Source organism: Amphibalanus amphitrite, unplaced genomic scaffold, assembly GCF_019059575.1.
Source record: "Amphibalanus amphitrite isolate SeventyFive unplaced genomic scaffold, NRLGWU_Aamphi_draft 000350F_arrow, whole genome shotgun sequence".
NCBI lineage: Eukaryota > Metazoa > Arthropoda > Thecostraca > Balanomorpha > Balanidae > Amphibalanus > Amphibalanus amphitrite.
This window is the reverse complement of record NW_024881845.1, coordinates 31,015-56,979: the sequence shown is the minus strand read 5'-3', so window position 1 is coordinate 56,979 and position 25,965 is coordinate 31,015. Positions and strand designations below refer to the sequence as shown.

The window sequence follows — 25,965 nt, the reverse complement described above, 5'->3', positions numbered from 1 at the left end:
TGCTTACCGTGGTTAGAACCTTAGATGTGTATGTGTTAAGTTGCTTATTTTTATCATTTTCCTTTTTTATCAAGTGGTGGCTGACAAAATATTGGTAGGGCTCAGGGAAAATTGGTAGAGCCCAAATAAACATTGGTAGGGCTCGAGCCCTACCAGGCCTATACAAAACGACACCCCTGCCGCCTACTGCGTTTCGCTACAAGGCCCAGAAGCCGAATTTGAGAGGGAATGAGAATTCAAAACACTCCTCCCAGAGGGTCTGAAATTTTCAAAGCAAGTGCGGTAAGATCAAAGGTGTACCGTAAAATGGCAACACATCTTTGAGGCATTAGCGAGGAAATTTTAGCAAAGCCCTTATCCCCCTTTTCGCGCCATTGATTTTGACTTCTTGGATGTTACATATCGCTTGCCCGTTGTTACTGTGTCGCCCAAGAGCCATATAAGAGCGCGTGAGCCCCATACTAGTGACGACATTTTACGATGGGATCTCCGCAGTGGCCCGTGCCTTGTTGCGGGTCACGTCATCTCTCTGTTATATCTAAGTCATCCACGCACAAGTCGAAAGAAATTGCCTCGAACTATGGAAAATCCAGGACCGGGTTCCGGTGTATGTGTTTGTGTAGACCGAAGTAACTAGAAGAGCCTGGGTCAAATTTTGCTTTTCGAGAAACAGCGTAAATACGCTGACATTTGGGTATATCTCCAAAGTTCCAACTTATTTGTTCTCGTACTAAAACCGCTTCCGATGTTCCCTTTCGTTCAGCGAATCGGTAACACGTCATCATAAGCAAAATATTGTTTTATTGCAGCACATAAACCGTTACAAGTCTGCACCACCCCCTCCTGATAACATGAGCGAGTACAGAGCCGCCGTCTCGTAGGGGCAAACTGCTAATACCGCCAAGCGCAAGTCAATCTAGTCAAAATACTTTGCAATTCCTTGAAAATAATCACAAGTAGCGCACGCACTTCAGGTCAGTTCTGAGTCATTGCACGAAAGCAGCAGGTATCATCAACAAGCCTCGTGCGCCATTTCGTTCACCTATTCACTCGTCGACTGTGGTAGTTTCTAATGACTGGGCATCTCGCTGAACGTTCGTTCAAACTCCTCATCTTATACAGCTCACTCCCAGGGGCTCACTCCACACGGGCTCTCTGAGAATAGTACCGCGTCCAGCCGCAGGGTGGCAGCAGCGTCGCACGGCGGACCCGCCATGAGCACAGCACACGCGAACACACGACACGACGGGGGTCGCCGATCGTCGCCTACCTACTGTCGTTCCCACCTCTAGCGGCCCCTTCGGGTCACACAAAACAACACTCCTGCCTGAAACGGGCCACCGAACAAACGCATGGCGCCCACACCGAAACAAACACAGGCGACCGCGTCACACGTAACAAACAGCGAAAATAAACAGAGAAACGACCGATCGCTGTGACTCGATACGATGCGTTTTTGCGGCCCAAATAACGACTCTATGAACCACCCGACAGACTTCAAGACCGACGCCCAAAGCCATGACAGTAGCTGAGATTGCCGGGTTAATATCAGACAACATAGCCGCCAGAACATTGGGCAGCTGAGATTCGCAAGAACAGATCAGCGAAGTGAGCCTTAAATAGCACGGTTGAAGATGTTACACGACTGTGAAATGGGACACGTGTTTGTGCTTAGTGCGGTTACAAATATGAATGACTTGCCTACCCACCACATTGAGTTACCCTGGGGACGGTGCACCGGCTGAAAGCGATCGCAGATCTGATGACAATCGACGAGATTCCTTTAGAAGCGACTGGTCTGAGAGGGGTCGAAAAAACCGTCACGGATAGTGTCGAGTGAGTGTGACGTGTGTAAATAGTGTGTAACACTTTGGGACGGTGTGCTTTGGAGGGATGTGTGAGTGTTGAGGAGCAGGCGACGCGTGCAGCGGGATCAGGTGGGTAAAAGTGGGACAACTACAGCCCGTAAAATTGACTCCGACTCCGACACTCATTGACTCCGGCTGGCCAACTCGCTCGCAAGGAGCTCACCTTCGCCTACTCACAACTCCAGTGTCATTTCACCGACTGCGAGGGTACTAAGAGTTCGGTCAGAAGCAGCTGAACTCCCAGTACTCACAGGCGACGGCGTGCTCCTGCGAGACGGCGGCCAGTTCGAGCAGCCACTGTTCCAACAGCACAGCGGCCGTGACGAGCCGACGCGCAGCGCCATCCTCCGCCGCCGGCCGGCTGCCGCTCGAGGCCGGCCGAGGGGTGTACCGGAACCCGTCAGCGGTCGGCTCGAGGGGTCGCTCTCCACCGCCCCCGCCCCCGCCAGAGCCACCCAACGAGCGTCGCAGCATGGACGCCACAGAGTTCAGACTCAGTCGGCGCGGCTCAGACTTCGTCGCCGGAGCGGGGGGAGCAGAACCGGCCACCGGCTGCTCCTCACGCGCGGCTAGCCGGGCCCGAGCCCATCGCACGAGCTCAGAGAGCTGTGGCAGCGCTGCCGTCGCCACGTCGATCCGGTGCTTGAGCTTTCCGAGCGTCTGCAGCAGCGAGCGAACGCTGGGCTGTAGCACTATCGACTGGTCCAGAAGACACGACCTGAGTAGTGGCTGGGGGTAGAGACTGAGCCTTGTGAGCACCGTCATCAACTGTAGGTTCAACTGGAGGCCGTTGGTGGTCGCCTCCTCCAACCTAGTCAGCAGCAAGTCCAGGAACGGGCCCATGCTAGGTGTCAGACCAAACATCTCGGTCGGACTCTGAGGGGTTTCTCGCACCTGCTCGCCGTCTTCGGGCACTAGCTGGAGCGGCAGTGGAAGCGGAGGACGTCCTTCTACAGCCACCTCGTCCCCGTTCATCTCCTCAGATGTCGGTATCACACCCAAACTGGCCAGGGCCTCATCCAGCTCCGCACAACTCGTCTCCAGGGTGGGCAGTTCTTCCGGCGTCGGCACGCGCTCCACCAGAGCCCAGAACAGCGCATCTTCGGGCGCGCCGGGGGGCGGCGACGGTGACAGGCGCGGGTTGAAACTCTGGTAGCCACTGCTCTCCCCGATCGAGCCCGTCTCGTCCACTGTGGGCTCGGGTGGGTGTTCCCCGTTCCTTTCCGCAGAGGGCGGCGGAGGTGAGTCTCCCGCTCGCAGCATTCGGTACGCATCGGTGGGGGACGGGTGCACACCATCATACGCGTGCGTCCAGCCCGCACAGCCGCGTCTGCACGCGCGCACGCCCGCCCGAGCGTCCATGGTATACTCGAAGAACTCGCTCATGTGCGACTGTAGCGCGAACTCGACTGGAGCAGGGGAGGCGGTCGATTCCGCGGCGCCGTCCACCGTCAAAGACGGAGGCTGAGCGGGGCTGGACGACTGTTTGGACGCCTTCTTCTGTGGCTGTTTTGAAGGTTGTCTTGCTGACTGCTTCCCACCGGGTGCCGCCGCTGGAGTCGTTGCCGCTCCTCCGGCCGGAGGTGCCGAAGAGGACTGGCTGAGCTGCTGTCTTCCATTACTGCCGTCACCTTTACCCACCTCCGAGGGCCGTGTGGCGCCGGGCGGCGGGCCACAACAGGCCGGTACGAGCTCGAGCAGTTTGCGGGCCGTCCCACCGTGTTGGTCGGGCTCCCTGACGCGGGTCCGCTGAGAGACCATGACGTGAGTGCAGGGCAGCAGGTGGCGGAACACCAGCTCCAGCATCACGTCCTCACAGTTCAAATCCAGCAGGGTGTGGAGAAGCGAGAGCGTCACCACGCACAACTGCCGGAGAAGAAAAAAAAAACAGACGTCAGTGGGCTGATGAAACACGTTAAAGGCATCTGTAATCTGTATGCATCATCGTATGATGTCACCACTTAACTAGCAAGAGACAAGCTCAATCTTTTTATGCGTCCCACCGATAGAAGTGATACTACCCAATGTCAAGGTCATAGACGTGAGAACATGCATGTGCTACTTCCACACACAAAACCACACACGACACGCAATCACGCGTTCAGTCTGAGGCTGATTACGTCACACCACTAACGACTGTACAGTGTACACACATGTGACGTCATACCACCCAATGTCTCACTGATTCCGTCTCTGTCACTGAGTCGGAGAAGGGAAACTTAGCTCTTCTATAAACATCTTTACATGCCACCATGGTCTGCAGACTACGGGGGAATATCGAAGTACTGCATGCTATGTTATTGTGAAATATGTCTTGCAGGCTTCGAATAAGTGTCCTTTCATAGTTGATTCATCCGGCTTTCCTGCCGGGAAAGTTTTGCAATTAGCTCCACCTGTAAGGCTGCTGAGTGCTGAGTCTCAGGGGAATTCCCGCGATATTTCAGTGTTAAAAAACTCGGTGCTGCTACTCCATTCCCTCCCCCCCCCCCGCCACGCTCAGAGACGTCTACAACACGGCTCAAACCAAAGTCAAACGGACGCTGCCACTGTCCATGTCGTGACCACGGCCAGCAACCCAATCCACCCACTACCCGGCGCTGTCCAGCTCTCCGTAATAACGCCGAGCTCCGGCGACCGGACCGTGACCAGTCCGTAAGGCGCCGCGTTCCCGACCGTTCCGTTCCGGAGGCTGGCTCTGCGGCTGATCGGCGGCAGTTTTATGATCTATTCACGCCTCGCACACAGTCCGTTCCCAGCCGGCCAGCCAAGAAGGGTTCTCAAAACGGCAGTCTTCGGACAGTTCGTAGTTCTATCCGTGTGTGTGGGTGTTTGACTGTCCCAACGCAGAAGGTGATCGTAATGGGTTATGGGCTAATTATCGGAATCGAGCAGCGTGTGGAAAGATGGGTGAAAACGAAAGGGTGAAATGACGTTCCACAAGGAACGATACAAAACATAAAATGCATGTAGTTCCCAGGCATCCTAGCTGATACCACTAGGAAATCATCCATCAAAATTGATAGCATGATCGGTAGCAATATTCTCATTGCTCATATTGACAGTCTGAGTGACGACTCTCATCAACGTCGACATAATTGTAACCATAATCCTTGCTAACCATCGGCTATCTTTCCCACATCCACCCACTCCGCACTCCCACATACTCCCTGTTCATACCAGTGTTCTAAAATTGGATTTTGGTTGGGTGTGCTGATGAAGAAAAAAATCCTAGGATTAGAAAAAAGAAAGTATGTAAACTGGCTGTTCGAATGCATGAAACCTTTTTCAGAGATGAAGTAAAGTCAGTCATTTATATTTTAGGGATGAAAATATTTTCCCCATCAGGTGTGATTTGCCACCAAAAAAGTCTGAAAAATGGAACACTGGTTCATACCCACTGCCCCCCCCCCCCCCAACCCACTGCCGCGCCGTACCTTGGAGGTGGCTGCGATGCGCTGCACCAGGGTGTCGATGATGCGCCGCTCCTCGTAGCGGTGCGCCAGGATCAGCCGCAGAAAGGTGCGCACCAGTCCCGGCTGGTCGATACTGCGCAGAAATAGGTCCAGGTACGCCGTGGCCGTGATTATCTCCTCCATCGAGTTCTGTAGAACGGGAGACGAGAGGGGTGAGGTGGGGTGAGATAGCTAGCGGACAAAGATGTGGGCGGGTGTAAGACGCTCCTCCGAATAAATGAAGACGACGAAAATAGATTTCAGACTATCATCTACGATGAAAACGTGCTGCACACGCGTGTACAGCGCCTCGAAGGAAACTAGATAATCACTTTACCAATATATGGCGTCAAGGTACCTATCGGAATTTGATGAAAAGAGACGCATCAGGCATCGATGCTGTTCGATATGCTACCATATAGTTTGTTTTTATTCAAAAGGGATTTGGCTCCAGCCTCCAATATAGTAATCAACGGGTCGAAGCTGTGCGTTGGAGCCACCCAAGATGCCTTGTTTACACGGCTGCTCATCGACACGGTACACGTTGACGGACATATCTACAATCTACATAGACCCGTGTTTACATTGACTCCGTTTATGAAACAAACAAGCGACGCTACGACATAAACATCATCAGGTCATCATCAGTCTTGTTAGACCAATACCGCAGTCATTCGCACGGAAAAGGCAACAGCTAGAAAACACGTAAGTGTTAAAAGAAGCAATGACAGAACAATTACTGCAATGAAATGAGCACAGGGAAATTGTTATTTGCTTGCAGCAATATAATAAACCGTGCATAGTACACACAACTATTATTTTGGAATCATATCAAAGCTATTACGTCAGGTGAAAAGCATTGCCATTCAGCTCTTAATAAAACCCTTATGAATTCATAGGTGAACATTGGAGAGCCCGGTCAGTTGCATGACTATAACCATAGCTACCGTCAACTGGTGACAACTAGCTAAAGCGGCTGCGTCAAACAGTTGACTAGCGCGGATCAACTAAGCACGGCGTTATACACATTCGCTACGTCTCTCTACAGCTAGTCTAGCTCTGGCATGGCTCTGTCGGCCGTATTACAACACGATCCAGTCGCATTGCAATGCGCTATATCTACTATAAGGAACGAAGCAAGTAGCATCAAAAGGGAAGAGGTAGCCGAGCACACCGCTCGGCTGCCGCATCAGCAGGGAAAGGTAGCTCGGCCATACGGGTGAGCAGAGCTCGGCTGGGGGTAAGACAGAATCGCACACATTTAGCTAGCATGCGATTTAGTGTAACTCTACGCAGCACGGGCATAAATAAGCATAAGAACGCCTACGGGCAGTGTGGCAGGCAGCCGGGTTATACGAATCATCCACTATTGGCTGACTAACCGAATCTGGGGAGGCGCCTTGTGCTGCGGCGGCAGAGCCCCCCTGTGCAAAGACGTGGTGGTTAAAGACGTGACCAGAGGGGGAAGGAGCGGAGCAGGGAGGGACGGATGGACTGTACGACAATGAACAGAGAAATGAAGGAATGGGAGACGGAACAGAAGCGGGTAAAACATGAAAAGTAAAACGTGACAAGGCTTGAGAACCAAATGATACCAATGAACCAAAAGACATAGGTAGTGCAAAATATGCAAATATGGTAACTGTGTGATCACACGGTAAGAATCGGTTGCGGTGTGTGACAGTGATGGGGTATACCCAATCTAGAGCGAATTAAATCGGGACTAGACATATCGTCGACAATTCTGCGTTAATAGGTAAGGGCTCGGCCAGCGGACCTTACAAATAAGTCCCAGTAGTCATAAAAGATGGCAGCAATTATGCAACGCTTCTAAAAACTGACAGCTATTATATTTTAACGTTAACAGTTCAACACATAACTTGATAAAAGGAAAGGAAAGGGGAACATATGAAATTCTTAGCTAAGGAAATTCCGAGATTATGCCGAAGAATTCACATGTTCGACACCATGTAAATATTCAACAAGCTCTCAGGATGACGGGAAAACACCGTACATAGCCGGTAACGGTCGTACTAAGCTAACCAACGACCATGTACACTGTACAGGTGCTGACTGCAGTGAACCCAGTGCAAACTGTGCGGGTGGTAGTCCGCCCAGGGCGTGTGGGAGCCTTCTCATCGACTCCTCTGTCCGCTCTCAGTTCCTTACCTGGTGCAGTGCCGGTCCCATGACCGACACCAGAAACCCCTGGTACACGTAGTCCAACAGCTGATCGGCAATCAGCGGATGGCACACCTGAAACATACAAACGTAGTTAGTGGTAATGTAGACGGGATGGGAGGCCTGGCCTGTCTGGCGTGCTGACTCATCACTGAAGTCCATGAATAGCGGAACTTTGCTAAAGAGTTACATGCAACACATTCTAAGGAGAAATAAGCGGTTGCAAAATTAAAATAGAACGAAATAGCTTTGCCAGGATCATCAAAATAAACTCGGAGTCCAAATCAATAGTCCGAAATCTAAAGCTGTAAATTCGAAAGCATCGCCGCCATGACGGGTATTTTCAGATCGAGATTACACAACTCAGACCGTTCCGCCGTATCAATCACAACATCTCCGCCCACATTCATCGTCCACGGCTAAATCGGTCTCCATTTACGACCAATTTCCGTCTCCGCTATCCGGTATCACATTCCGGATCAGGAGCGGCCGCCGACCGATTTGCCTCAGCTTTGACTCACTTGGAGCACCATCTTCCTTCCTAAATAGCCTCCCACGCTGTCAAGCTACTCGGCCAGTGTAAAACTATCCCAGTCAGCCCTTTCCTAACATACCTGCAGCACAGAGTTGCAGAAGTCGAGCGAGCAGACGAAGCTGTGCAGCTCGGGCACCTGTTTGGAATCGGCGCTCAGCAGCTGGTACCTGTCCTCGGTGACTACCAGTAGTTTCCGTGGTAGCACAGAGTAGAGACCGCTCAAACCGGTGGCCAGCACCTGGGGAAAAGAGAACGTTACAGCGTAAAGCAGTACGTAACGTAATAAAATAACTTAACAATGAGACAGAGGAGAGACCGCTCAGACCGGTGGCCAGCACCTACACAACGGAAAACGTAACAACGTAACGTAACAACGGAAAGTAACAGTGCAACATAACAACGTGATCCAACACAGAGTCGGCGAGGTTCAGAATATACCACCCAGACCAGCTATTGCCAGCACCTGAACGACGAAAAACGTAATAACGTAAGGTAACAACGTAAAGTGGCGTGGAAACGTAAGTCACCTAACAACGTAACGTAACAACCGCGTAAGGTAGCACCGAGTTACCGGTAGCACAGAGAACAGACCGCTCAGACCGGTGGCCAGTATCTTGCCCGACGGAAAACGTAAGGTTAGACAACGGAAATGTTCTCGTAAATCCAATAGAATCCCATCCGGCCATCATTCCCCGCCTCATTCTTACCGGACAGAAGTTGGAGTGCTGTACGATATACTGGGCCAGCTGGAGGTTCTCTCGCGACAGCCTCATGCACAGGAGCAGCGCCTCGCGGTCAGTGCGTCCAATCACACCATCACGGTGCACAAAGTCAACAAGCATCGCGAACACGCCAAAACTGGTCGGCTGGCCGTCCTCGTCCAGCCCGAGAAAGAGGTCGAGCAGCGGCGGCTGGCGGTGCAGCGCGGCGCACAGCTGCGCCAGCACCAGCACCAGCCGCCGGTGCAGCTCCACGGGCTGCTCGGCGGCGCGGCAGCCGGCCAGCAGCGACGTCAGCGGGCGCAGCACGGCGCGCTGCACCAGCAGCGCCGGCGCCGCCTGGCGCAGCAGCTGCTCGTAGATGCGCAGCTGCTCCAGGCGCAGCTGCTCTTCAAACGGGCCGCAGAGCGCGCTCCAGTCCAGCAGGCGCTCCAGCACCCGCTCGCTGAGGAACAGGTCGAAGATGCGCAGTCGGCGCGGCGCGGAAGGGTCCGGCAGGCCGTCGGCGGCCGAGCCGGCACCGGCCGCCTGCTCGGCGTCCTTCAGGTCCCACATGAGCAGCGTGCACACCTGGTCCACGTGGTTGAGCACGCAGTTGACGTCGTCGGTAGTGGTGACGTCCGGACCCTGGCAACAACCGGAGGGTCGGATTACGATCGCCGTCACCAGTCTGTGAATCATTTCAGTCCGAAAAAGTCATAGGTCTTTAGGCATTTTCAAAATAACAAAGCAGAATTACTAGCAAGTGGCAAACAGGTGTAACTGCAACTAGCTACCACCAGCAAGGACAGCGAAGGGAATTGAGTGTGCTGGAGGGTTTTTACAATTACTTTCAGCCATATCTTCTTATGCAGCATGGTTCAACACTATATGAGTCAGCTGCATACCTGATGAGCCTGCATCATCTCCCATGCCTGCTGCCAGTGAATGCGGAAGCTCTCAAAGCAGGCAACAGCATCCAGGTCCTTGTCCTTGAGTGGCGAGGCACCCCGGAACCGGGACATGAGCGCCTCGCCGCGCTGGGAGCCGCGCGCCAGCCAGCCACTCATTCTGCTGCTCTTCTAGCCCCCATCCATCTGTGAGAGGTGGAGGAAGTATCAGTCAAGGTTGTCCCAGACTACACAACTGCGTTACTAACAGAAACATCGTCTTATTCAGAGCTGCTGTGTGGATGGTGCAATGTATGAAGACAATATCTCTTTTAATCCTTTCAATGTCTTCCTTTATCTTGATTAGAATGGAGGCATTTTATTTTTATCCTGTCAACAGATCTGGATTTTTTTTTTTGGGGGGGGGGGATGGAGGGGGTTTAATTGCTATGGGTAAGAATGACTGGCTTACCACTCCAAATTATATTTTGACATTTCAAATGAGACTGGCTTGCAGCTCCAATGTTGTGCTTTGCCATTTGAAACAACTAAACTACCACAAAGTCATGCAAATGTTCAGTTTATACTTTATGTTCAACCTACAATCAAGAACATTGTGTCAAAATTCCTGCAGTACCCTTGAGCAGTCAATCCAAACTAGAACCACAGGTGAATGGTGATACCAGATAATAGAATAGAAACTTCACTAAAGGCTTATAGCAGCTTCACATACAACTTCAATTGTTTCCAATCCAAATATAACAAAGCTGGAAACTGTAAGTCGATAAAACAGACAATTTGCACCTTTGAAGCAAAATGAATCCGTGAAACTAGACTTCAAACAAGCTCAATGTAACAGTAGCTGTATTTCATGGGCGCAGAAGTTCATGAACGTGGTGCACAACATTTGTGAATTATGGGATTGGATGTTGACTTGCGATGGTGCGGTGAATGAGAATTCCACATTGAATGGCATGGACTAACTTCACCTTAACATTAAAATACATCCCAATTCCCAAGCTTATTCTTCATCAGACACTTAAGGACATGATATAACTCACTTCACTCAAACAATATTCCTAAAACTCATTAACAACTGTACTTTATTAATTGTAGGATTCAAAATTTAAGTGCATGTTAGGACTAATTTTTAGTTAACTGTTGCAGATTCCAAGTGGTATTTAGGGTCAGAATAAGACTACGCAGCAAACCCGGAGCCGTCGGTATTGGTCTAGCTTGAAGTTTTTAAGACCAGGCACTGCAAAAGTGCAAAACCACATAACCTAAAAAAGGTTGACATATTAGATGGACAAAATCAAAGCATGGGATGAATAATGGAGAAATATTAGACAAAAAATATAAATCATGATTCTGAATTATGAAGGCCCAGCGTGAGCGTCAGCCAACGAGATCATCATCAACCTTGACCTACAGCTTCAGTTTCGGGGAAATGACGCGACTGCTACTTCGGAAAAAATATGAACTAGTGCACATAACACTAAGTAAAAATATGACGTCAAAATTGCTAATTTCATTATACCCATCACCTATTTACTATCACTTATGCACCTCCCACCTTACCCACCTTGCATTCATTATGAAAACCCAAAACCGAAAAAACAACAGCTGCAACTCGACCGTAAACAATACATTTCCTTTACCCACTCGTTGAATCGGGTTTATGTCGTCATCCTAAGCCAATCCTAAACTACGCTAGCAATTCGCCCACATAAATCTTTCTTAGTTATTTCTTGGATTTCTCAAAATAACCAAGTATATTTTTGTGATACTTATTATTTCATCTAGTGGTGTACGATTTTAATTTTCTTGGAACCATCGTAATAGGTACTGTGAAAAACATACAATTCTTTTCATTGATGACGTCATAGTCATTCACAAGACTTACGTACATGCCAAGCCTTGGTCATTTTCAACTTTCAAACTTTTCTACTCTGTTTTTCGTTTTCGTTTTCCAGTCGAAGCCAGATACGTCATGCCCTTTTTCCCAACATAAAGCTACAACCTGAGGTCCCGTCTAAAGCGATTCAATTTTAGTTCAGGTGACAGGTGGACGTGGTGGATAAGACAGCAGAGATACTGACTGGTCGAAATCGTAGGGCAATTCCGAAGAATATCTTGAAGAATCTCATGGGGCAATTCAAGCTCACGATGTGCTGGCATTTGCGGTTCTAACTTCTACTTGCCTATCTTTATTCCCGTGACGAGTTTCCGGTTACGCTACAGTTTCCGTTTTGCCGAGTGAGCTTTGGAACAGGTACTGATCAGATCAAGGCGATCAGATCATTTGCGAGGACCGAAACGGCTTATCTCATTTTCCCTTTTTGTATGATGCTTCGTGGTCTTTGTGCATTGTTTTTGCCTTCGCTCCTGCTTCTATCGTAAGAATCTTTTTTCCTCTTTGCCTACTGTTTTTGATATTTTTTTTTTATAATATGTAGGCGCGAGTAAGTTCATTGTCATAGTTGACGCATGGTAGGAATGGGAACATTTTGGTACTAATCACTACGTCCATAGCGTTGCCACGGATTTATTACGCCGCCCGGCGCCCGAGGTTCCCGGGCCTGATGGAAGATGTCAATTTTGTCATCAGTTATCTCTTTCATCACAACAGCAGTCTTGCCCCGGCCTAGTCTCGTACAAACGTTTGTCGCTCGACCACCCTCCTCGCCCTCTTCTCTTCAGTCGCGACAGTCTCCGGTCAGCTTTCGACGCCCGTCGTCTCGTCGAAGCGTCGGCGGTGTGGAATTCGACACCGCTAGTCGTCGAGGTATCTGGTGTCAGTTCACGGCCAAACGAGACCGAGAGAACAGCGGCGGAGAAAGACGCACAGCAGTGGCAGGCGTCAGTCGGTCGGGTCGGTGTATGGACGAGTCATCGACAGGTAAGACACTGGACAGATGCTTGGTTGACCAAAATATGTCAGTGACAGTTGTCAATGTATTCACTGTGCAGTTTTTTCTGTTGATGGATTCATCACTGCGCCATGAAGAATGGCCCGTGAAGAAAGGTGTCGTTACTTCTCGGTGTAATTTTAGAGAAAGTTTCTTCTGCCAAGCGCTACAGCTGAGGGCTGTTCACGGGCCCTGTGTGCGGTCGGACCGCACACAGCCTCCAAGCTCCGCCCACTGCGTCCCTACGTCAGCCTTCCGTCACCGCACACAGCGATCGCTGTGGCCGGTCGGGACTGGCCACAGCGGACCGTCCACCGCACGCAGCCGTGACGTCAGAACCGCCTACCCATCCCCTACCCCCACGCCTGCTGGACGCACCGCACACACCGCACGCAGCAGTGTGCGGTGCCCGTGAACACCCCTCTGGACTTAACCCGCGTTCGAGGTTTCTCGGACGACGAAGATTCTACGTCGTCCGGCCAATCACGTTCCATAACCGCAGCCGAGCCCCCGCTGACCTCGAGCGGGATTGGACGGGCGACGTAGAATCTTCGTCGTCCGAGAGACATCGAACGCGGGGTTAATTTCATTGCATAAGTGTAAATGCGCACGATCATTAGGATTTTATACATGGATTCAATGCGTTTGAGATAATCTTTCACAAGCCATATAGCGACTGGCTGCACCCTTTTCTCGTGCAGCCTCTATCCCGTGCAACATTGGCGCTCTCAGTATGTATGCGTAACGCCAGTTGCCTGGCCACGGGACTGTGGCGACACGGCCCGGCCCTGACCGGCCCGCTCCGGCCCGCTCCGGCCCCTGCCCGACCCGGCGCCCGCTGATGTCACCCCGGGCGGTGACCGGCCGTCTCGGCTCGGTTTGACCTGCACCGATCTGTGCTAAGGCCACTGACTGGACGGGAACCACAGTCAGCGCGTCAGCAGCGAAACCGCAGCAGAACCACGAGCAAGACAACGAGTACGACACGGTGATGTACCGATTATTGTACTCTCTCTTCTATTGACTATCCAATATCCATATTGCATGCGTCTTGTTTTGTCGTCTATGATAGGGACTCAGTCAGTCTTCCATCCAGTACTGAATGAGACCGACCGCCATTGCGCTTTGAGTGCGAGTGGTGTGTGGAAGGATGGGAACTGGGAAGCTCAGCGTATTGTAAGTTACCGAGGTTGCAAGCTTGCCGGCTACTAAATCGTCAGGCCGGCATTCTATGGCTTGAACTTTGATAGTGGATTGATAGCGACGATCGATCAGCTTGGAGATTATGCTATCATAACAAAGAATTACTAGCTCATGCTGGTTGGAAGGCGGCTATGAATATGTAACTATTGGTAATTACTGCACACCGAAATATCCATAAAACTTCCAAATATAATTACGGAAATGTCGGAACCTTTACAGAAGTTGTTTTACAACACACTGTGTACACTTTACAATCAGGTATAAACTCACAAAGCGACCAAACTCGTGTTTCAGTTACTAACTATATAACATGAAGAGAACAATAGACCACTACTGCGAACGTTTTGTTCTGGAGCCTCTTTCGCATACACTTAATTTATATTAAACCGCGAGTAGTAAATCTTACGTCGAGCCGATAGGCGAGACGTTTAAAATATTTTTCTATCCTACGAGCGGTTTAATAATTTTATCCCGTACCGTCGATATCTTTCAGGCGGTTAAAGGTTAAAAATGCATTCTTTCTTAACTAAATACCGCATATTTCAGTCTAGACGAAATGTCTACGAGACGTTTAACAGTTTGTTAATCGTCTAGACGCTTAACCCTATTAGTGGCAGGGGGGGGGGGTTGTTTTTATCCACCCCTCAGGTTTTTCGGGAATATCTCCGAAACCGCTGAAGCTAACTACGATGCTGAAATTTTCTGACTTTTCCTAAAACTAAATTGGGCACATTCCCTGAAAATTTCAAGTTCATAACTTTACCAGGGGCGGCTCCAGAGCACTGGGAACTGGGGGGTCCTATTCGTGAAGCGAGTCATTTGGGCGAAGATCACGATGCTGCACCAGTTTTACGAACAGTGAATGAAAGGTATCATGTGATAACATATACAAAGTTATTGTGCATCCTCTTTTGACACGTTTTTGCTATAATAGGCGGATCCAGGCGTCCAAAAAGGGGGGTTATTTTTTACCTCCCAACATAGGTGCCCTGACACCGCCTATGCATGACGAATACAATTTTAGTCGTTCTCTCATAAGAAAATTGTAACATAACAAGACCATTGCCACCCTTTTTAGAAACAGTACCAACAAAAACCTTATTTACTATACTTTTTGTGTACCCCCAATCTCAATGATCTGTATCCGCCTATGATTTTTGAAAATGCATATTTTTAGGATCCATGTGAATTCCTGGTTCATTCTCTATCGATCGGCAAAAGTTGCGTTAAGATTGGTTCAGAAACCTGGCCGTGATAAACAGTCTAAAATGTATCTGCAATTTGCCCTTTTTTACCCCCCTCTACCCCCCTATTGACATTTTTTAATTTTTATTAGAAATGTAGATCTCGTTGAGCCAAATCGAATGCCGTTTGAATTTTGAAAATCGGCCCGTTAGATCTCGAGATATCAAGGGGGGGGGGTCGTAAACAGCCCCCCTGCCACTAATATGGGGTAGCCAGGAGCCTGCCACTAATAGGGTTAAAGTGACTATTCCACCTTAACCCTCGCCCGTATAGGGGGGGGGGGGGGTCGAACGGACCCCCCCATGGTTTTTCGCGAATAACTCGCGTAAAAAGCGGCCGATCGCGACGAAACTTTCAGTACCCTCGCGTCAATCAATTTTACACCTACCCTGAAAATTTCATGACCCTGACCCCAATGACCTTTGACCTGTGACCTACTTTTCGAGACCATGTTTGGCCGGAATCGCGATTCGGCGTATGTCGGCCCGCATTAGCCGCGCGTTTGCAGTCTTTTCGTGGTTTCAAGCGTTCAAACATGTGATATGATGTTACCCCCATGCATTGAGGTGGTTGTCAAGGTCACCTGAAGGTCAGGTCAGGTCATTGACCTTTGGTGACCTCGGTTCACTTTTTCGAGTTTTACATGTTTCTAGGCCAGTTTTTGGAGCTGAATTCGAATTTAGCAACCATATGAACGTTTACGAAGTAGTTTCGGTACCTTCGTAACATGTTACGAAGCTGTCAGAGGCGGTTGACACCTACTAGGAATACCCGACAGGACCCCTACTGGTTGACCTGACCTGACCTGACCCGACCTGGACTAAATGCATAAAGACATCATCTGTGATCAAAACTAACATGATATTCGTGATCAGCGCCCCGAAAACCCCATAGCAGCCACACTTTACGACGTTCTAACAGGTCCCGATTTTCCCGACTTATGGGTCATTGACCTGACCTGCAAGGTCAACCAATGACCTAAGACCTTAAAATTGGGTATCATCGGCTTCCTCTCGTCACGGGCAACACGCTCGTTTTTTCCGCGAAGCTCTAGCTCGATCAGGGGCGAAACGGCAAGGGGGGGTCCAACGGACCCCCCCTTATACGTTCGCGGCTGGAAAAACACCAATACGGGCGAGGGTTAACATTAGTTTTGAGTTGAGATAGCCAAATTGGTGGCCATGGCCTGAAAATACCGGTTTGGGCACTCACAACATCGAAAAATGCTTTGGTTCGGAGATATGGAATTTCAAACTTGCAGTTTTCGGATTCTAAGGGGCTAATACATACATTGGTATGCCCCCTTAGAATTTGTGACGTCAGCTGAGATATTACGATTTTTAAATCTTTTACTAAAACGTTTGGTAGCACGCGGTGGTATATGCTGCTTTGCGCGCAACAAATGCAGCACTTTCAAATAAAGTGGCTAGGAACAGCGGAGATCCCAAAAAGTAAACAAAGGTAAAAGTCTAATATCTTGAAAACCGGTGTATATTTTTCGATGAAATTTGGTAGATATTCGTTTTTGCTCTTTCTGAACCAAGCGACATCACTTTTATGCCAATGGGGTTGGGAACTCGTTTTTTTAAGAATGCATGAAAATGATCAAACTATTTTCACAGAATTTATGGTGCATACCATTGCCTCATAAAATCAATAAGCTGAGAGAAATGGGGGAAGAAAGATAGGAAATTTGTTTTCAAAAGTTCTTGAAAAAAGATGCTCTTGATGCTGTTACGTCACATGTCACCTTCTGCGGTTGACAAATAATGGCGCATCTGGCGCACCACAGATTACATGTTATATCAATCGGTGAAAGATGTTGTTTGCTTCACTCTGCCATTCGCGCTGTTTTTAGCTTTAAATTATGCTAAAACATTTACGGATGAAATGTTCAGTGTCAAAAATTGATGTGTCTGCCGTGTACTATATTCCCCGTTTAACATGAGCGCGTGATAAACATTTTATGTACCTCGAATTTTCAAATGATAAAGATGATGAATCGGAGGATGCTGAAAAGCAAAAGCTCATTCCAATATTTGGACTACTTTACGATTAAAATGTTTACATTCCTGTCATCTTATTGATCATTTATTTGTTCTTTTTTATGAAAATAACTTAAGGGCGTTGAGAACCGAGGTAATTTCTATCTACCGTGCCTTAACTTACCAGCAACAGCAATCTATCTACGCCCTACGGTGGCAAGGGAGACTGTGAAAGAAGCGTAAGATGGATTCTAAACAATTTTTTTTTGTGATATACTGAAGGGCAAAGTGCAGAGAAGAGCGTACAAGTCCTGTTTTGTGCCAGGCTGTTGCAGTAGCACTTATGAAACTCCGAAAACGATCTTCGTTCATGTCCCGAACAACATTACCCTGAGGAGATGATCGTCTGCAATAGCAGGAAGAGCTGATGCAAGTACTTTGAAATCCACTATCAAGTTGGTGCTATTGTTGTAATGATCACTGTGAGGTGAGATATTTTGTGCAAGGGCTGAGTGTAATGCCCAGGAAATGACCTCCATTCGCCCCCTGACCGGTCAGGGTTATAAAATTTGAGTGGATGGCGGTCCGTTTGGGGTTCAGATGTCAATTGTATTTTGTTACTGTCAAACAATACATGTTATGCTTGCAGCGAATGTGTGTAACGTCGTTTTTCGAAACAGAAGTTAGAACTGTAACGGCAGAGTGCTTGCTGGTCTCATCGTAAGTATTGTAAGTGTTGTAAGCAAAAGCATTGTCAATATTGTAAGTATTGTGAGCATTGATGTATGGTAGATATCACCTCACATGATCTCGGCTCAGATAACCCTCTCCGGTGTCCCTGTCAGTAAATGGCACCTGGATCATTACAGATAAGATAATTTGTCATAATTCTTAAAGAATTGGTTGGTTTTGACTCGTTTACTCGAGGTGCAGGTCGCATTTCAATACTTTTCCATAGGCTTGCAATGTAAAGGTCACGAATCTGACCTAACCTCAGGTCACAAATCAAAAATTCTGAGATATACAAACGACACATACTGCAGGTACTGTTTTGAAGACTTGATGAGAGGAAATAACTTCGTGAAAAACTCAAGCTCTGACGTGTTTGCAAACTTTTCTGAGTTGGGGTCAACAAACCCGCTCTGGTTACCTGACCTGACCTGACCCGGCATTTTTTTCTTTTTTTGCTGAGATGTGCGCAATGAGCATTTAGAAAAAGTCACCAAATATGAGCTGAATGTCTCGCGGCGTTTGGCAATTGTACAAGAAAATCCTGAAAGGTCTCCCCGTCCGAAATAGGGTTAATGTGTATATGAAGAGTTGCAGATGCCAAACATACCCAGATCTAAGACTGCAGTTCCCAGCGCCGCTGCAACGTTTTTAAAACAAACATACATAGGACATACAAACATGTTTATTTGCATCTGTTTTGGATAATAGCAACTCATGGCGCCATCACCCGCGATAACTGTTAGGATTTGAGATATATTTTTATTTAGGCCATTAGTTTGGCTGTAATGTTTATTAATATTAGTTGGGCGGAGTTTGGTAGTTTTTATTTAACTTGTGGTATGTTGTGCTGATTGCGGGTTGTTCAAACCTTTCAAATGTAAGGACCTTATTGAACTCAACCCTACCCCTACACTACCCTACATACGACTGGACGCTTTCCAAGCCCACAAGCATCACGACGCTGAGATGGAATGTAGCCGAGAAATCACCCTCGCCATCTGCTCTAGAGCTAAGTGTGTGTGGCGGCGTGTGGGGCGCCGCTTAGCCTATGGGGGTGCACTTCTAGTGGATGGGGGACGGGGGTGCACCTGCACCCCTTTCATATGGAAAGTTGCTTCCCTGATTACAGCTCCCCGTATTGCACCTAATCAGGGAACGGCCAGCAAACGAAGGAACTATTTCTGGATGACAGGCGAATAACCGCTCACGCAAGGAGCGGAGCTCCGCCCCGTCCAAAGTGGCCAACAAAGCAGAGACAGAGGCAGCAGCACATCTTCCATCAAAGAACTGGTTTCTGGCTTGGAAGATGAGCTCCATCTTTGCATCCGAGTCGGTGCTGTCAGGAATCAGCTGGTCTAATGGAGTGAGAGTAGTGAGACGACTAGCTATTGTATCAGAGCTGCCTGGTCTTCGTAGCATTTGCACCGATTCTTCTCGATCGGACTCTGAATTCTGTCCCTCCTGCGTATTACTTGAGGCATTGCTATGTAGCTAAGTCTTTGGCAGAGTTTCATTATCCATGCTTTGCAAACAGTGCCATAACAACTCAGTTAATTAATCACCAAGCTTCTTTGCAAGTTCCAATACAGTTGAATCGCACGCGATTTGAGTGCAAAAATCAAGAAAAGTGCCAACTTGTTCTCGTAAAATATTTTGAATATTGACCTAAAAAATATGAGTAATTTCCAGATAAAATAACAGCGAAATCAGTTTTCGCTTGCCAATAAAACTCACAGATATTGAAGCTCCATTATTAAAGGTACATTTTAGTATATGCCATTCTTGATAAAACTTCTTAGCCACGCAATACCAGCGCAAAATAAAGAAACACTGAAAACACGACCAATCACTCCAATTTACCATAGGAAAATACATAGAAAATGTATGTCTCAACTGCGCCAAATATACAGACAGTTATATACCTACATGTGACGTCATGATTAGCCCGACCAATCAGAAGCAAGTTGTTTTCAGCCACAAATAATTAATTTCTGAACTAACTAGGCATTTTTTAAACAAAGTGATTTTAAATTAAATCATTAAAAATTCTGAGCTTTTTTATTTTACCAAAACATACAGAGCATGCAGATAGGTCCCAACCCTATTCGTTAACTTTTTTGAAGGTGGGAGGGTCCCTTAAAAAATCAGTTACACGACATCTGATAATGGTTCTCTCTTTGCACGTGAAGCAATTGTAAACACTCTACGGTGCGGGATAAAAGCACATCTCTGGCGCTAAAACGAATCAAAGGCGCTAAAACGTTTGAAAAACTTCTTCCTCAATGAATGTATGATTTCGCTTATATTTTGGAGTTGTTGGGATTGATTGATATAAAAAAGACACGAGCAAAAAAGTCAAGCATGCCGTCCTTTGGATGAAGAACAAGAGACAGTTCAAAGCATAATCGTCTTGCTGCACTACATAAGTTCTTAGCTCATATTCTCAATATATCGCATAAAGGTCAACTACTGGCATAGAGAGCTTTCATAGTAAACGTTGCGCGATCTTTATTTCTATGTGCGCGATCCTCTCATCGACGGACAATTAAAACACAGCAGGAATAATGCACGATATAATTACATTGATGCGCGCCTTCTGAGAAGTCCTGCCTGATCTTTTTTATTTTTATTGTCAATGAACTTAGGGACATATGCGCTACAGACGTTATTCTATAGTCATTGTTACGAGCTATCATTGTGTGGTGAGCAAAGTCTGGAGACTCATCAATATGCTCAACATGTTTGCGCATTTTCATTTGCGTGATTATGCATTTACGTGATTGTCTGCCTTTTTGACTGATCTTTAATCGAGCGCAGACCGATTAAGCTCAATGCTCTCCTCGTGTTTTGAATGGTTTTTGTCCTTATGTAGGGTTAATTATTTTACTGATAAAGTTAACGTCTCTGTATCAAATAAATCTCCTTGTATCATCACCTACCAAGCACCGGAAGCTGGTGGGATTGGGTGTTAGCCACCGTACGTAACGCACAAAACAACCATAGACAGCTGATTAGTCATCCACACAATGAGACACGAGCACTGTTTTCAATAGTTTTTCACAAGACATTTCTCTAACAATGAACAAAGTTTATAAAAGTTCCTTTCTTCGCGATAGGGAAAACCTGGACTTGAATGGCGCCCGTAACGCTATGGCCCATTCTCCGTAAGGAAGAGGGCGCATTCGGCGTTGTTTATAACTCATTCATTAGAATTTCAGTCCTCGATCGCCAGCCAAATGTAAAAATGATACTCGGGGTAATGAGTCTGCTTTCAAAATTGTGTTTCAGATTGCGAACTATTTGCTGCACGTGTCTTTGCATGGATTGTGCGATGGTAAAATCGATATCGCACGTGTCTTTGCGTGGATTATGCAATGGTAAAAACTAAAATCGATGTCTTTCAAGAATGCTGTTTTGGTAGATACAGGTCTCTGCTGAAGTAATATGGCTCTGGCCTCTGGCAATGGGATTGCAGCAATTTATGTTGACAATACCATAGGAATCGGTTCTGGGTGTTTTATGATAGCTAGGCTAGAAGCTGAACTTCGGAAGCTCCCATCACATAAGATGATTTGCTAGAAAAGGTTGAATGTATGACAGCCAAACGATATACAGATTTTGTCAGCGATGTGACGATGAGACTGCGAACGATGAAAAGCGTGCCTATAGGTTTCAGGAGACCCGAGCACGTTGCTGCGTTTTCTGCCTTCGCAAAGGTTATCTTTTTAAACAAATTGAGCTTCACTCGTTCGACTAGATCTAAGGGCTCTGATGGCCATTTATACAAGCTTTGAACATGCCACCTGAATGATTTTGAGTTGTCAAATCGCATACGATGCCTTCTTCCTTACTAGGTACCGCCTTCCGAAACTTCCTGCTACGTGTCGACGTACCCGCGCGGCTCGGCAGTTATCATGTTCTCAGATGGCCGCCTGAAGTCCGAGTGGCGGATCCGGGCTCACCCATTGGCTGTCCTGTGATACCGTTCACCTGGTCAAACCACCCATTAGGCGAGTGTTTATATTTACAGCCCATTGGTGTCCCATTTGCCCGGGCATGATCTGGGTGCTATATAAGCGTAGAGAGGCGGTAGAGAGGCGGTGCAGTGAGCAATCAGGCATCCACGATGGAACAGCTGGTGAGTACGCTCTGGGACTGGACTGGTCGTATAAGAAGGTACTATTTTTTGGTGCAGTTTCAGGAAGCCAGCATTGGTAGAATCTTGTTGGCATGACGTTATTGCATAAACCATTTATTCATGACATTACATAATGATAGCACGGATGAGATAATAATAGGGTCACACTTGCACAAGCATTGAATAACAGCAACTAGGAAAAGTTTAATTCATGGCGGAAGCATCTGCCTTTCCTATTGCAGGACTGTGTGCAAACAGAATCTAAAGATGTTACTCTGAATGAAGATGCTACTCTGAATCGGCTTGTGTACTGTACCCATAATTCTTGTTCGTTATGGTCAGCCACGTCATTATTTCAGGGCGAGTAATTTCATTGTTGTCACTTGATAAAGAGAACGCTACGTTTATGTTTGTGCGGTTTAGTGCTACCATTTACCATGTTGCCATGTATTTACCTCCAGCGTCCGCGCTATATGACTGTTTTTCTCTCTTTTTTCTTTCGTCATAAGAATTGGCTGCGAATATCAACGCACCAGTTTATCCGAATTTGCCATTTTTTAAGTAAGTTTACGTATTGTAAAGTTACTCAAGAAGTTAGAAGGGAAAAGTTTTTGTTTTGATATTCTTCCGCTTGTCGTTTTGCCATTGTCGGTTAAAAAATGGCCGACGAAATGTGAAATAAGAAGTGAATCATCCCATGGAAAGGTTCCTACCTTGTTCCATGTTTTTTATTTTCTGTTTGTGTGTTTTTCTTTTTTGTTCTGAAATATTCCGTTGGAAAAAGCTACTCAGAAAACTAGTAAATGAAAGATTAGGACTGCCTCTTTGATTGAGCAGTGCATGCAATAATTATAATGTTCCTACTTCCTGGCTTTGGGTATGCGGCATCAAATAACGAGTTCACAGTCAAACATATTTATAGGTATTTAAATTTACTGCCAAGTTTAACGCAGCGCGCCTAAAAGCTTCCTGATTTTAATCAAATTTGGTATCAGTTTCACCAAAAACCAATCAAACATCCACCCGATTTGACCAAATTTACTTAATGCTCATTGACGAAACGACGGCAAAAAATATTTTTGGGGCGTAATAATATCGCGTTGATGGTAGCATATACAAAAAGCGGATTGTCAAGATAATTTTATGAACGCTGTAGAATTTTCAATGTTCTGCTGGTGTGTTGACCGGTACGAATAATATTTTTATGAAAAAAAACTAGGATATAATTTTGGACACGTAACTTTGTGGTGGAAAATAAATGTCCAAATCTGATAAAAATGACAATTGACAATTAATTATTAGTCATGCGACGTTGTTGTGCATGCATTCAGCTCGGCTACTGATCGGCAATTTAATCATGGAAATATGGTTACTTGGTTGCCCAATGTCTATGTAATATCGACGACGCATTCTGTGTTCCTGTTGCAGGTGCTGATTTCCATCATCCTGGGACTGACCCCGTCAGCCTGGGCATTCTTTCCGTTCTTTGGAGGATTCGGAGGATTTGGATATGGAGGGTAAGTTGATTGCCCTCGAGCGGTCTGAGTGCAGCAGTTAGTTTATGATACGTTGGACACATTATCTATAATATCAGCATAAATTTCATGAAAGCTTGCGGGAGTTAACTGCGGCTGTCTTTAGTTCTGAAGGGAATCATGTGATTTACTTTTCGTGGCTGAAGATGTCGTTTTTTAAACTGTAAATCTGCTTATTCATTCCGGACGTAATCCTACGCCACGTAATGGACGTGGTCCTCGTTATGTTATCTGATGTTGACTTGCTTCTGCCAATTTTGCAGCCTCGTAAGCCATAGCCCCGTGGTGCAGCCCATCATCATCAAGCCACCGGAACCGGAGCCGCCGCCAGAACCGAAGGTCGAGGTGCACGTGCACGGCGCTCCGCACGAGCCGCCGCCGCCGGAGCCGCCGTCACACCCGCCGCCGCCCATCATCATCGTGGCGAGCGGAGGCGGCGGTCCTCCGCCTCCGGAGCCCCCTCCTCCGCCTCCGCCCATCATCGTACTGCCAATCGGAGGAGGTGGGGGAGGACCCCCGCCGCCACCACCGCCACCGCCCGGCGGACCTCCCATTGTGGTTCTGCCCGTCGGAGGCGGCGGAGGAGGCGGGCCGCCGCCGCCACCACACGGCGGTGGAGGGCCCCCGCCGCCGCAGATTCTGGTGCTGCCGATGCCGGGTGGTGGCGGCGGTCCACCTCCGGGCCCGCCCCCGCCCCCGCCCGTTATCGCTTACGGCTAAGGGATGTGGTGGTCGGCTTGGGCAGTGGTCTCGTGGCTTCTCCGCTGCGTGTTTATGTACTCCTTTACTACGCTGCGTGCGATGTTTTCAGTCATTGACGTTCTTAGTGCCATCGCATACGTTGATCGCTAAGTCATGCGTTTGAAAAGTCAATGCAATGCATCGTGTGAACTGTTATTGCACCCTCTTAGGTCACGTTTCTCGCTCATGTCGGTTGAAATGGTTTGTTGAGCTGAAAATGGGATTAAACTAGTTGTTGCATCTGTTTTGAATACAAGTGAGAAGAATGCCCAGCTTTTTTGAAACATCAAGAAACGAAACAATGAACATTCCTGATAAAACAATGGTTTTGACATATATGACACCTTAGAAATTATACACCCAAACGTATACTCTCATTTGCACTTTTCGCAAAATGTGTCCAAATCTAACACAAAGTTCAGACTGCGCCGCATACTGAAATTCCTGTATCAATCTTTTCTTTTCTTTCATCTAATCCTGTATCAATCATGAGTATCAAACATAGGGGAAACCCGGGAGGTATCGGCCGGTTTTGTGAAAAATCAATGTTCTTCCAGTGGGCAATTGAGCTAGACCCGGTTTTTCACTCTGTGTTCGTGAAATTGCCTTTCGCCTGCAAAGTATGCCTGATATTAGGCCATGAAAATACAGAAAAATGATAGACATTAAAGCTGTAGAATTAACAGGGCTACAAAACTGCGGTCTCGGATTTTTGAAATGTTTGTAGTTTTGACCCTCAAAAATAAAAAACTAATTTTTTGGATACATTAGCCAAAAATTCCAAAAAGTTTTTCGAATCACGGGAAAACCGGAATATATGATAGTACCTACCGTGTTCTATCTACACACCAAATTTCAGATCGATATCTCTTTTTTGGCCAAGTTATAGCAAAAAAAAAAAAACTTCAAAAATGATGACGTCAAATTCTCAAACTCAATTTTTGGCAATTATGGACCACGTAGCGCAAAACAAAGACCACCATTAGACTCGCCGTGACGAGCTGCATCGAATTGATACCCATTTTATGCAAAAATATCAACTTTGAAATTGCCATTGACCTGACCTCCACCAGGAAGTGACTTTAACCGTTCCTGATGGTCATATGACCAACACCATTGAGTTGGAAATGAAAAATTGGCCATAAAACATGCATCGCACAGCCCTAGTAAAGTTGGGTTAATGTGCTGACCCTTGGTGACCTGACCTGTGACCTGACCTGGTATTATCAGTGACCTCTAATAGCAGCATATGTACCAGGCAACTGACGCCCTATCGCTGATTTTCGATAAAATGTGTTTTACTCGATGTTATAGCGCATTCCCTAGAAGACCCGTGAACGGCAAAGCATTTTATCTTTGACCTGACCTGTGACGTCATCAGTGACCCCGAGTTCAATGAAATTTGATTTCCGTTGACAAATTGACAGGGCTTTCGAACGCCGTTTGAATTTTGCGGCTCCGTCCAGTAGTTTCGGAGATACGAGGGAGGCAAAAATAGCCCCCCCCACCCCTCCACCAGGTCGCGTTATAAGCAGACCGGGCGCGGGTTAAATTAAATTCCAAACGGCTTTAGATTGAAACAGCATTTAAAAATCGTAAAATACACCTTTTTGCACTCAAAATAGGCATCTCTTCATTCAATTTCGGCGAATTGCATTCAATTTTAGCGATCTCTCTATTCGAAGCAAATGAGAGATCTTGATTAATGATTAATGACCTTACCCTCGTAGTTTGAAAAAGTTAGATCAAAACACTTGTTTATTAATAATTTCGAGCACAGCTCTTCATCAGAATACAAAGCTAACAATGTCACGAAAAAAATCCAAAGCTGTGGAGGGCTAAAACGACGG

The 25,965-nt window shown here is 47.2% G+C and overlaps 2 protein-coding genes across 4 annotated transcripts; one reads left to right on the top strand and one right to left on the bottom strand.

Moving 5' to 3' along the window:
* Positions 1-784: 784 nt before the first annotated feature.
* Positions 785-11,299, bottom strand: LOC122389257 (FHF complex subunit HOOK interacting protein 1B-like). 2 transcript variants are annotated; one of them, XM_043381116.1, is made up of 8 exons: positions 11,210-11,263; positions 9,643-9,831; positions 8,744-9,382; positions 8,116-8,274; positions 7,490-7,576; positions 6,703-6,744; positions 5,303-5,470; positions 785-3,734 (listed from the first exon to the last, which is right to left on the bottom strand). In XM_043381116.1, exons 2-8 carry the CDS (start codon positions 9,802-9,804, stop codon positions 2,091-2,093), a joined length of 2,901 nt encoding a protein of 966 aa, XP_043237051.1. In that variant the 5' UTR covers positions 9,805-9,831; positions 11,210-11,263; the 3' UTR covers positions 785-2,090. The 2 variants fall into 2 exon arrangements, with proteins under 2 accessions (XP_043237051.1, XP_043237052.1); XM_043381117.1 differs by lacking the exon at positions 6,703-6,744 and having other exon boundaries at positions 11,210-11,299.
* A 279-nt stretch (positions 11,300-11,578) lies between these two features.
* Positions 11,579-24,377, top strand: LOC122389238 (formin-A-like). Of its 2 annotated transcripts, XM_043381073.1 has the most exons (5): positions 11,579-12,023; positions 12,328-12,526; positions 13,441-13,524; positions 23,268-23,356; positions 23,638-24,374. In XM_043381073.1, the coding sequence occupies exons 1-5, from the start codon at positions 11,971-11,973 to the stop codon at positions 24,092-24,094; spliced, it is 882 nt and encodes a 293-aa protein (XP_043237008.1). In that variant the 5' UTR covers positions 11,579-11,970; the 3' UTR covers positions 24,095-24,374. The 2 variants fall into 2 exon arrangements, with proteins under 2 accessions (XP_043237008.1, XP_043237009.1); XM_043381074.1 differs by lacking the exons at positions 11,579-12,023; positions 12,328-12,526; positions 13,441-13,524 and adding an exon at positions 21,731-21,839 and having other exon boundaries at positions 23,638-24,377.
* Positions 24,378-25,965: the final 1,588 nt, after the last annotated feature.